The sequence below is a fragment of the Rhamphochromis longiceps genome, linkage group LG7 (assembly GCF_057381845.1).
Source record: "Rhamphochromis longiceps isolate RC_006_pf linkage group LG7, R_longiceps_female_GT1.1, whole genome shotgun sequence".
Taxonomy (NCBI): domain Eukaryota; kingdom Metazoa; phylum Chordata; class Actinopteri; order Cichliformes; family Cichlidae; genus Rhamphochromis; species Rhamphochromis longiceps.
This window is the reverse complement of record NC_140563.1, coordinates 46,876,452-46,888,456: the sequence shown is the minus strand read 5'-3', so window position 1 is coordinate 46,888,456 and position 12,005 is coordinate 46,876,452. Positions and strand designations below refer to the sequence as shown.

At 42.6% G+C, this 12,005-nt stretch overlaps 1 protein-coding gene across 7 annotated transcripts in view; it reads left to right on the top strand.

Annotated features, from left to right (window-relative positions):
* LOC146666110 (mediator of RNA polymerase II transcription subunit 13-like) overlaps positions 1-12,005 on the top strand; it is a 90,250-nt gene that overhangs the window by 74,786 nt on the left and 3,459 nt on the right. For 6 of the 7 annotated variants that reach the window (XM_085413937.1, XM_085413933.1, XM_085413936.1 and 3 more), the window contains 18 exons: positions 99-755; positions 882-1,095; positions 2,590-2,668; positions 2,780-2,901; positions 3,118-3,214; positions 3,350-3,567; positions 5,202-5,380; positions 6,432-7,357; positions 7,576-7,755; positions 7,874-8,103; positions 8,201-8,399; positions 8,517-8,781; positions 8,865-9,117; positions 9,201-9,389; positions 9,484-9,707; positions 9,802-9,944; positions 11,369-11,527; positions 11,828-11,992. In XM_085413937.1, the coding sequence (XP_085270063.1) occupies positions 99-755; positions 882-1,095; positions 2,590-2,668; positions 2,780-2,901; positions 3,118-3,214; positions 3,350-3,567; positions 5,202-5,380; positions 6,432-7,357; positions 7,576-7,755; positions 7,874-8,103; positions 8,201-8,399; positions 8,517-8,781; positions 8,865-9,117; positions 9,201-9,389; positions 9,484-9,707; positions 9,802-9,944; positions 11,369-11,527; positions 11,828-11,992 (4,499 nt within the window). The remainder of the gene's footprint in view (positions 1-98; positions 756-881; positions 1,096-2,589; positions 2,669-2,779; positions 2,902-3,117; positions 3,215-3,349; positions 3,568-5,201; positions 5,381-6,431; positions 7,358-7,575; positions 7,756-7,873; positions 8,104-8,200; positions 8,400-8,516; positions 8,782-8,864; positions 9,118-9,200; positions 9,390-9,483; positions 9,708-9,801; positions 9,945-11,368; positions 11,528-11,827; positions 11,993-12,005) is intronic. The other variant, XM_085413938.1, reaches the window with a different exon arrangement.

Here is a 12,005-nt window from a genome sequence, read left to right as displayed (position 1 = left end):
ATGCTAATGCGTTTAAAAAATAGACTTTTCAGGTATATAATTTAGTTGGAAGTATTTTCATAGAATTTTAAGTAGATTGCTATTTATTTTTGTTTCAGGTTAAAGCAGCAGAAGTCGAATCTGACCACTGCGTCCACTGCCAACTCCCAAACTAGTGCCAACCCCACTCAGTCTTCTGGCCCATCATTATACACTCCCTCCCTGCCCAAACACAAGACCAGTGACAAGACAGAAAAGGGTGACAAACAGTCCAAGAGGCCAGCTGTTATTCCTTTCCACCATCGTCTGTCTGTCACACAGGAGAGTCCTCTGGAACAGGACTCTCCAGGAGGGCCCCAGCTCGGTGGCCTCGTGGCGCTGGATCCACCCATAGAGTCCCTGGCCACTCTGCCAACCTGCAAGTATTCCAAGCCCCACTCCAATGGCAGAAAAGCCCCCGAGTCCCTTCTCCATTCACCAGTATCTCCACTTCCACCCACTCTTAGCCCGCATCCCCGGGTACAAGACCCAGAGGCTATGGATGGGCCTGTGGATATGCCCGCCTGTCAAGATGGCGCTTCAGGATTGGGGGTGATTACTAGCGAGACAGCTGTGTATGCAGCTCTGCTGAGGCAGAGGGAGAGTGGTGCTGGCTGGTGGAGAGGCTTCAGGACTCCCAGGACTGATAAGACTGACTTTAGACCCTCTGAACTCCCCATTGATAAACTAGAGGAAGTGACAACAGACACAACCATCGAGGGAGCTTCGCTTAAAAGGTAGGAGAGTTGCACCAGTGTTGGGGAAATAATATTTGGAAGTATACTGAAAATACTGGGAATTTAGTGCATTTGTATTGTACATGAGAACGCAGAAGAATAACCTTGTTTTTTTGTCTCCTTTAGACTATACGCACAGGCGCACAAGAGATTTAAACTCTCAGAGGAGAGAGTGAGGCAACACATCCAAACTTTGGGCCTGTTCCAGCAGCCAGGTGTCGAGGCACTTCGGGATAATGGGGACGATCCCTATGACTTTAAGGAAGGAGACATTGAGTACACTTTCTCCACTTCCAAGAGATTAAAGGGTCAAGGGCGAGAACCCAGCAAGAAGGCCAAGGTAGGACAACACACAGTTTGAAAATACAAATACAAACAAAAAAACTGGATTCAGGGAAAATGTAACGTGGTTAAAATCAATATTTATCTATTAATTATGGATTGCATGACCACTTGTATGCAAGGAGGTCTCATAGTAGCTTTGTTGTTTAATTTAGTTTTACAGTTGCCATCAATCGTGCTGTAACAGGTAATTGTTTAGAGTAAAACATAAAATAAATAAAGCTATCAATCTTATCTGTCCAGTCACCCAACCAGCAGACATAGTTATCAACCAGGTCACGGCTTTCAAAGTTACAGCCCAGCGGTCAAAATCAGGCCATCCATTCCACTTTGCAAAATGTGACTACTGCAAAGACGTAAAGTATAAATGTAAATTTTCCTCTGGTTTTCAAGCTTAAAAACTGATCACATCATGAAAGTCCAAACTGAGGGTCCAGAGATCTGAATCATCGTCATTTTTACAGCCTTCGTACCGATAGACTTCACTGCTGACCTGCCATGCTACACCGAAATAAGTAATAGACCCACCATAAAAAAAACAACAGAATGAATTAATAGAGAATTTGCTATTTTATTCAGTATGGGTCTACAGTGAAAAAAAGGGCATTTCCTTTGAATTGAAAGAAAAATTTTTAATTAAATATTTTTTAAATTAGGACTAGACATGAAGTAAGTTCAGTTTACAGATGTATATCTTTAACTGTAACTCTCTGACCCTGCTGATCTGCTACAATAACATGTCTGTATAATTTATTAAGGCTGGTCAAATTAGAAACACTAATGTGTACCAGTTTTAGAAAACTAGTTCATGAAATCCAAACATTTCCAGAATGAACTTCTGAAACACTTCCTAACACTAAAAAAAGGTATATAGGTTATAGTCTTTATACGTTATTAGAAGTCTACTTTACTTAAGTTCAAATTTAAATATATGCAGCTCATGTAGTAAAATGAGTTTAACAACCGTGAGCCAGAGGGTGAACATAACAGAGCATTTTGCAGCTAAAGACTTGGATAAGCCACTAGTAGGGTGGACAAGTCAAAAAAAGCTAAATGGAGAGTGAACAGTAAACTTTAACCCATCATTTTGTCTGAGCTATACCAAAGTAGGTTCTATTTAATTCAATCCAATAAAGTTTTATTCATATAGCACCAAATCACAGCAACAGTTGCCTCAAGGTACTTTAAATTATAAGACAAAGACTCTACAATAATACAGAGAAAACCGCATCAATCACATGACAAGCACTTGGTGACAGTGGGAAGAATAAACTCCCTTTTAACAGGAAGAAACTGCCAATTAATACTGAAAATGCTAAAATGCTAATACTTTGTGTTCTTTGCTACAGAATGCGGCATTTTATTAGGATGAGGCATTTTGTAGCACAAAGCGTACATTATAATAATGAAGTGAGGCTCTCGACATATTTTATTGAATCTGTGCTGAACATAACCTGCGAATGTTCTCATTTTATTTGAATCCCTCCACTAGGGAGAAGAAATCACCAGCAATGGAGCGTTAACTGATGGAAAAGATGCTATGTCCATTTTTAACTCTGCTCCAAAATCAGGTGGGGGTCCTAATCACAGACATAAACATAATTTACATGTTCTACAAAACAGCAATTCATGTCACACATGAGTAGTTTTGTTCAGTCTAACGATGTTTTGTGTTGTTTTAGACGAATCAGGCCAGGACGACGGAGCTGCTAAAACCAATCCCTCTCTGACCAGAGAAATAGATCTAGTGGTCAACATCTCTGATCTAGACAACATACTTGATGAAGACGATGAAGACCCGGGGGTAAAATATAATGTTCTATCTATATTCTTGTAACAATGTTAACAGTGGTAAGACACTATGTAATTTTCGATTTTGATTTAAATTGAAACAAACAAACAAACAACAAACAAAACTCCAAACATCATATTAGAAAATAAATAGTATTTTAGTTAACGATTTAAGAATTTTAAAGAATAAATTTTTTAGTCACATAACTTACCCTGTAATACTTTTTAGACTGTTTACCCAAACCAGCACTCAACTAAGGTACCAGTGTCAACAGAAGATCGTCCTATTGGAAAAGAAGGAAGAGTTGCAGTACCTTATCCATCAAGTGAGTCACTCTGATGAGTATCTAGTTTTAAAATCTCAAAAGCTCCCTCAGTTTGGTGTTTATTATTCCGCTCACCATCTATTTACCTCCCCCTGCTCTCTCTGTGTCTCCTTGTCCATCTCTTTTTCTTTTCAGCAGTAGCAGATCTCCAGCGGATGTTTCCCACCCCGCCTTCTCTAGAGCAGCACCCAGCCTTCTCTCCCATCATGACCTATCGGGACACCCCTAGTCAAGAGCCCCCTGCGCCCACTGGACCAGCTGACCACCTTCCTGCAGCAGCCTCCACCCAGCTGACTGAACACAGGATGGAGGTGGAGGATGACATTGGTAGTCCCAGGCAGGAGGATATCAAGGTGAGGAGAAGCGGTAGTTAAGATTGTTAGATCTGACACTCTGAATTGATCCCTAGTATGAAAACATGTCATTAGCTTTTTGCAGCAAGCATCAATTTAGAAAAGTGCACAGATGGATGGAAATAAGATAAATTGTCCATTTTACTTGTTATTATTTAAATGTCTGACTTGGCTGACTTGGTGCTAGCTCATATCACACTGGAAGTGTTTCACTAATACCTTTTAATGTTAGAGAGCTGTACTGACTGCAGGTTCGGTGAGCAGGGAATACTAATCATATGCATTATGAATGCATTTGCTCCGTACTGAGTGCATCTTCTTAACAACACAAGCAAGTTACTCCAAGCAAATCATATTGTTAGAGCAGCTTCGATATGAGAAGGAAGACTGAAATACATAAATATTAGATTTGAGTGAATATGACTTCATGATGAGTTGACATACATAGTGATCTAAAGCAGATAAGGGTTGTCATAATCCTGCTTCTTATGACATGTTATTGAATGTTTAAACGTGTGAATAATTCAAGGAGAACATCTGCTTTTAACAGTTTCTTAGAATCCTAATGCAGTCCCTAATGCAAACAGAAGATCACTGAGGAGTATCTTGCTAACATATCAGTTACGCAGCTAAAGCTGAGAAAATGTCACTGTTCTGTTTGCTCTAAAAAACATATTAATATGAACATGGGTAGTTTCCCCAAGCCATCCTGTTGCTTTAAATAGTCAACAGAGTACCACAGACAGGGGATGTTTGCTAAAAAACACAGTTCTCTGCTCTTTCAAGAAATTATTTATGCTTTTCAAGAAAATTATCAAATAGATTTATGACTGTAGACTTTGGCCTCCTGTGACCCTGAACTGGATAAGCAGAACTGAACTGGATGGAGGCATTAATTTTGTGGAATCACTGGTTTATTAATTTCAGTGATTTTCAGGAGGTATTTATAATTTGAAAATCTGTGATTAGTAGATAAGCAACAATTCTGAAACTCAAGGCAGGGACTGCTAATGATGCTGGGGACAGACATTCAATAATGTGGCCACTGAATTGTTTTTTCCAAAGATCTGGAAAAATACTGTCTTAGTTGATTTATTTGCAAGCCTGATTTCTAAATAGCCCTTTTAACCCTTGTATGGTGTTCGGGTCTGTGAGACCCGTGTTCAGTTTTTTTCAAAAGAAAAATTAAACAATTAATTATTTTTACACGTGTAAATGTGTTGTGTCTTTCCACTCACTCCACTTGATTATAACTGATTTATTTATAACATTTTATATAAAAGAAAAACGAGAAGCACATTAATTCATAAATGTGATCTAACAAAGGTAAAGGGAAAAAATTAACCATGTTTGCTGTTCATATGTCTTGTAATTGGGATGAAGTAAACATCTGTTGAGTAATTTAACATAAAATTGTTTGATAGTGTTAATTTGGAAAGCCAAAACTCTAGCGGGTCCACCAGACCCATGAACACTGGCTGAGTAACAAAAATACGAACACCACACAAGGGTTAATTGCGCCTACAGTAGAAAGAAGCTTTTCCTCAACTTCTGCTCTTTAACCACTTATTCAGCGTATTGAAACATGTCTTTATACTTGTAAATAACAAACATTTATTCCTCTCTTTGTCCAGCCGCTGATAGGCTCCTCCATGTTTGCTCCACTAGCCTGCCTACCCAGCCAGAATCTTCCACCACTCAAGATTCCTGAACAGTGTTATTACCGTCCTTCCTGGTCCTTGTTGCCCAAGATGGAACATTTCCCCACGGTCATGCATCCCCAGAATTCTGCTTTCACCAAGGATGGATACATGTGAGTAATCAGTTATCACATTAGAGAGTAAAACGACTTTCATCTTGTGCTTCTCTTGGTTGGTTGGTTGGTAATTTTATTTCAACATGTGAACAATATACAAGTACATTTAGAAAAGAAATAAGAGAGAAAAAAAATACTATACAAATTACATACAAAAAACCATTCTGATTAATTTACATGTTGAAAGGGAGTGGGAAGAAGTATACACTTATTTAATCCCACCCCTTTGCCATAAATTATCAGTGAATATTTAGTCAGCTTCCTTACTGATATAATTTGTAATAAAAATAGTGAACAGATTTCTGATATACTATATACTATAATATCACATCATGAATTTTTTGTTTGTTTGTTTGTTTTTAAATAGAGACATTCACTTAATTTAAATATTTTCCTTTTCTTTATAGATCGAGAAGATCATATTTTTATAACTCTTTTTGAACAGTTTTATGTTTGGACATTGCTTGTAATTATAAATCACTGTTTAAAATAGTTTAAAGCTTCTGAAATTAAGCTGTCAACAGAATGCAAAGACACAACTGTTTTGACTTTAAGTGTAGAACATCTGTTTACTGTGTTGGAGAGAATTAGGGCCCAGCTTTACTTTCATGTAGTTTTAGCGTGTACCTGTCACTGTAACCTTTAATTACCCAGGTTGGTCATTAATAACACATTCTTATTTGCAATGATGGCCGGGGGGTGGGGATGGGGGAGCCTGGGGAAAATGGGTAGTTTAAAGAAAAGCACACATCCAAAACATCTCAACACTGGTGAAACGCTGCCCCCTGGCGGCAAGGATTTTAATCTACCAAGGATAATTAATGAGTTCATTTTAAAGGTTTTTTTAAGCATGCAGTTCCTGATAGGATGGCTTGTGGGCACTTTTTAGCCTCACTGGAAAGACTGTAGTGCTCTAAGCACGATATCACTTAGTTTTGAGGATTTCCTTTTGTGTTTGGAACAAACTGCACAACCTTTAAGAGATGCTTCCAGACAGTAACGCTAATCTTGTTTGTCTCACTATTTGTTTTTTCGATTCTTTTTCCAGAAATATTCCCAGTGTTCCCCTTGCTGACCAGGACTATGTGCAGATGAGTGGAGCTACTGCCTCTACCAGTACCACTACTGGCATCCTCCCATCTCCTGCCACCCCACGCTTCTCTGTGCCCACCCCAAGAACTCCACGTACACCACGGGGTATTAACACTGCAAGCTCTGGACAGGGTTCAGTAAAGCAGGATGGTACTGAGCTTAGCTCACCAGTTTCCACCCCTTCGACAAGCCTGCCTCTCAGCTCTGTAGAGCCCCTAGCTCGGCCGGGCCCGTCTCTGCCTGAGGCCCACAGCCTGTACACAATCCTCCTCCTCTCAGACTCTGTCCTCAGTGTCTTCAAGGATCGCAACTTTGACAGCTGCTGTATTTGTGCCTGCAACCAGAATGTCAAAGGAGCAGATGTGGGGGTTTATATCCCAGATTCCACTGGTGAAGATCAGTATCGCTGCATGTGTGGCTTCAGCGCCATCGTGAACAGGCGACTGGCCCTCGGAACAGGCCTCTTCCTGGAGGACGAGCTCGACATTTTTGGTCGAACCTCCGAAGTAGGGCGAGCAGCTGAGAGGAGGTTAGCACTTTCCAGACGGGACCCGACTATGGGAGACTCCAAGGCCAAGCGGCCGCAGGATGCAGCGCCTGCCTCTCCTGCGGTCATGGTCCTTTTACAGGAACAGTGCTCCCACCCAATTTCTTCTCTGGCTTCACTTCATTTCCCCCTGAGCTGCTCCTGCCACGGCCGCAAAGGGGCACTGCTCCAGAGCTGGATGTCTGAAAAGCAGTGGGCAGATGGGAGTGATGCCTGTACGGCCTGCTACAATGCTTTGGAGCAGGGACTTCAGTATGTGGATAACCCCACAGGAGGGAAAGTAGATCTATCCGTTGTCAGAAGTACCGCTCTCCACTCCTGGCCTCACACTAATGGTAAGAATTGTAATCTGGCTTCTAAAGAGTGGATAAATAATTATGATAAATCCCTTAAATTAAGATATTTATTATGCATGCTGGGCTGCTTTTATATGTAATCTATGATGTATTTTGTATTTCTTTATGTATTTCTTTGTTTCTTTGGTGTTCAGAATCTTGTTAACGCCTGTGCATCTGTACACTTTCTGTGTGTGTATGTGTGTGTGTCTCGAAAGTGGTGGATATGAGCATGTTGTCGTCACAGGATATGGTGCGTATGCTGCTGTCTTTGCAGCCTTTCCTGCAGGATGCCATCCAGAAAAAGAGAACAGGACGGACCTGGGAAAACATCCAGCATGTTCAGGGTCCGCTCACCTGGCAGCAGTTTCATAAGATGGCCGGGAGAGGTTCTTATGGTGAGTCAGTGCATTCTTTGTGTTTACGTGAACAGCTAGCGCTTTGTGTTGAATTTCACCTGTATATTTTGTGCCATAATATATATCTTAAAGATGTCATAATGTTTTCCTTTCTTAGGTTCAGAGGAGTCTCCGGAGCCCCTGCCCATTCCTACAGTGCTGCTGGGTTATGACCGGGAGCGGGACTTCTTGGCACTGTCCCCGCTGGCGTTGCCTTTCTGGGAGAAGTTGTTGCTGGAACCTTACGGTGGGCAACGAGATGTTGCTTATATGGTGGTTTGTCCCAACAGCCCCTCGCTTTTGTCTGCTGCCCGATCCTTCTTTCTGGAGCTTAGTGCAGTTTATGAGGTAGGAGATTGAACTCCAAGTAAGAGCCACGGTCCGATTTCAACTCATTTGTACATACTTTGAGACTTTCATGTCCTTTTCCCAACTCCTATTCCAGACATGCCGTCTTGGGAAGCACCGTCCGCTGGCCAAGGTGTCCAGAGATGGCATCGTGCGCGTGGGAGAAGATGTGGAGAAAGAAAAGCTGGAGGAGCTGGATGTGGATCAGTGGTTGACTGGACCCTGGGTTGGACAGCAGCACACTGACAACCTCAACAAACTCAAACTTTATGCTTATGCTTGCAAGCAGCAGCTTGGTGAGAATCACTGAACAGAGTAAACGAACTGGATCGCATTAGCTCTGTTTTTGAATCTGTATATTTCTTTATCTTAGGTGAATAAAGATGGGCATGTGTTCTTTTTATCGCTTTCAGGCCCCCAGCTCTCTGCCCTGCCATTGGACAGCAGTCTTCTGTTACCTCCCAAAGCCCAGCCGCCTGTGAACAACACATCCTCAGCTCAGCCTTCTTCTTCCACTCAAGGAGAACAAACTACAGGTGGTGCCAGTTCAGTAAATGCTTCAGCCCCAACTGGAGCAACCGCAGGCCAGACAGAAGAGATCCAAGGAGGAGCCAGTGACTCCAAAGGACCTCCTAGTTCCACCCCACCAGCCAACACACCAGCAGAAAACCCTGAACTGTAAGATTAAGAATGATTTTAACATCTCAGCTGTTCTTCCAGCTTATTTACACTGAAGCTTGTTTCCTCTGCTCTTTTTTCAGCTCTTCCGAGCAGTCTAGAATAGGCATCCCCACTGTGGCTGACTCAGTGGACAGCCATGCCAACCCACCAGCTATTGTTATTTACATAGTGGACGCTTTCCTGAGCTCAAGCGGAGCGAGAAACGATGGAGGGGAGGAGGAAGAAGGTGACGAGGTAGAGTCAAGTAGCATTTGGCTGCTAGGGCTTCTCCGCTGCTACACAGAGATGCTGCAGACACTGCCTGAAACAACAAGACCCGCACTGGTGCTACAGGTAAGAAAATAATTGCGAGGCAGGAAGCAGAATTCACTTTTGATCGCCATCCTCAACATTTCTTTGCGTCATTTATATTTTAGGTGGTGCCGTGCCAGTATCTACTCCAGCCAGCTAGCGGAGAGAGCCATTTGTACCTGCAACACCTGCGCTCCCTGGCCTTCTCTTGTTACTCTCAGTGCAGGCGTCTACTACCCCAGCAAACACATATCAAGTCCTTGACTGGTTTTGGCCCAGTTTCCACTGTCAGTTCGGTACTTAAGAGTCCAGAGGTAAGCATGACAGTTCAATGATATGTTTGGTTTCAGTAACTGTAGTATATATCATAACTTCCCTTTTTAATAAAATCCTAATTGTTTAATGTAGCACCCCAGCCCACTGCAGCTGTACACTCCACCATTTGTGCTCGGTCCAAGCCGTCCCAAGCAGCCAGAACCAGGAGAAATATGGGCAGAGCTGCCTCCCAAATACAACGTGCTCTTTGTAGGATACTGCCTGTCACATGACCAGCGTTGGCTGCTTGTTTCCTGCACTGACCAGCAAGGAGAGCTCTTAGAGACTTGTATCATCAACATTGATGTGCCGAACAGGTGAGAAACGGTTTCAGTGAAAGGCCTGTCCTGTCATAGCGTTTGGTGTGACATGGCGGTTTCTAGCTTTTTTCATGATTTCTTCTCACTTCAGAGCCCGCCGTCCTAAGGCGTCAGCTAGGAAGATGGGACTACAGAAGCTGTGGGAGTGGTGCATTGGCATCATTCAGATGACATCGCTGCCATGGAGGATTGTTATTGGTCGATTAGGCCGACTAGGCCACGGGGAGCTTAAAGGTGAGTGACACAACTCATTTTCAGTTCTTTCTGATAGGTTTTAAGCAGAGGAAGTGTGCAGTAGAATAGTTTTTTCTTGCAAAATAGCAGTAAAAAGTCTTGAGGGTTAATTTAGGGTATAACTGACCTTTACTCTTCATACTGCACATCTATCAATATTACAGTGCTGAAAAAATGAAATTGATCATTAGAAAACACATCAGATCTCAATGAGAGAAAATATCTATTTGTAATATCTATAATGATACGGACTGGGCAATGTGTTAGGAATGAAAAGATGTTCAAGGCCTCCACAATCCAGACCTGGACCAGGACATCACTGAGCTCTGGTCATGCTGAATGATGTTGTAGTCAGCCCAATGTTTCACATCTGTCACATGTGCTCAGGGTAAACCTGCTCTCTCTGGAAAGCACAGGGTGCCAGTGGTGTACCTGCCAGTTCTGGTACTCTATGGGAAATGCCAATCATGCCCCACGGGGAAGTGAGCACGGGCCCACTAGAGAACGTCAGGCCCTCAGGCCATCCTCAGGAAGTCTGTTTCTGATTGTTTGATCAGAGGCGTTCATATCAATGGTCTGCTGGAGGTCATTCTGTAGGGCTCTGGCTCTGGCACTGCTAATCCTGTTCCTCCTTGCACAAATTAGTAGATACCAGTACTGCTGATGGGTAAAGGACCTTCTACGACCCTGTCCAAATCTTCTAGAGTAACTTCCTTTCTCCCGGAATCTCCTCCATGCTCCTGGGACTATGTTGGGAGACACAACTGGAGAAGTTAGCGTACCTATGCGAAGTCTGTAGGGTCCACGTATCACCTCATGCCACCAGTTGTGACACTGACCCTACCCTAATGCTAAAATAGTGAAAAAAAAGAAAAGATGAGGCTCCAAAAAGGCCTTCTCCTGTAAAACCATTCCTGTTTTAGGGATTGTCTCATTGTTGCCCCTCTAGTGCGCCTGTTCTTAACTTCATTAACAGCAAATCAGCTGAAACTGATCAACAACCCCCTCTGCTACTTAACCACATAAGCATCCCAGAAGTTTAACTAATGCGATGCTATACTCTGAATGAAAAGTGTTTAATTTTTTGAGCTCCATATAATCCACTGAAAGGACACTGGGACTCACTGGACTTGCTCAGTTTCTGGCTTTAAGCAAAGACAACTGGGCCATTCAGTCAGCAGACTTCTCTGACGAACTCTTCTTTTATTCTTTTATCGTAATTTAATTTTCTGACCTTTTGAATGGAGAGTTTCGTGTTACCCACCTGTACTGATTACAGATGTAGTCATAGACTGGTGCACAAACACACGCACACACATAGACACACGTTTTATAATGGAAAGACATTTCATAACTTGCTCTCTCTTAAAACCTTGGCTTTTCTTGCTACATCTCTATATCCCCTACTTTATCTCTCTTACTAGACTGGAGTTCACTCCTTGGGGAGCACTCCCTCCACTCAATAGGACGCCAGCTGAGGGAGGCGTGCCGCATGTGTGGGATCTCAGCTGCTGACTCTCCAACAATCCTCAGCGCCTGCCTGGTCGCCTTGGAGCCACAGGGCTCCTTCGTGGTCATGCCTGGTAAGTAGCTCACCCACTTTAGCAGTTAGCATAATAAATTATGAGTTTAGCTGTCATGTTTATGGCTGTGGCACTAATAATAGCGCATACTTGAGCGTTCAGACGTCACAACAGTCAGAGTAACAGATTAATAACAGAAATTTTTTTGCACCAGTGTGCAAATAAGAAAAAGTGTACATAAACAAATGTTTGTATTCAGCTATAATAAATAATTAAACATGTGCTGACCACTTTAGTTCAATAGCTAATAAATACAGTTTTCCCCTCACCTTTTGTGTGTTTCTGTTTATGCGGATCCAGATGCGGTTACCATGGGCTCTGTGTTTGGCCGCAGCACTGCTTTGAACTTGCAGACCTCGCAGCTAAACACACCTCAGGATGCTTCCTGTACACACATTCTAGTCTTTCCAACTTCTTCAACTACCCAGCTGGCGTCCAGCTCCTACCAGACAGAAGACAATAATGGTAACGCCACCCA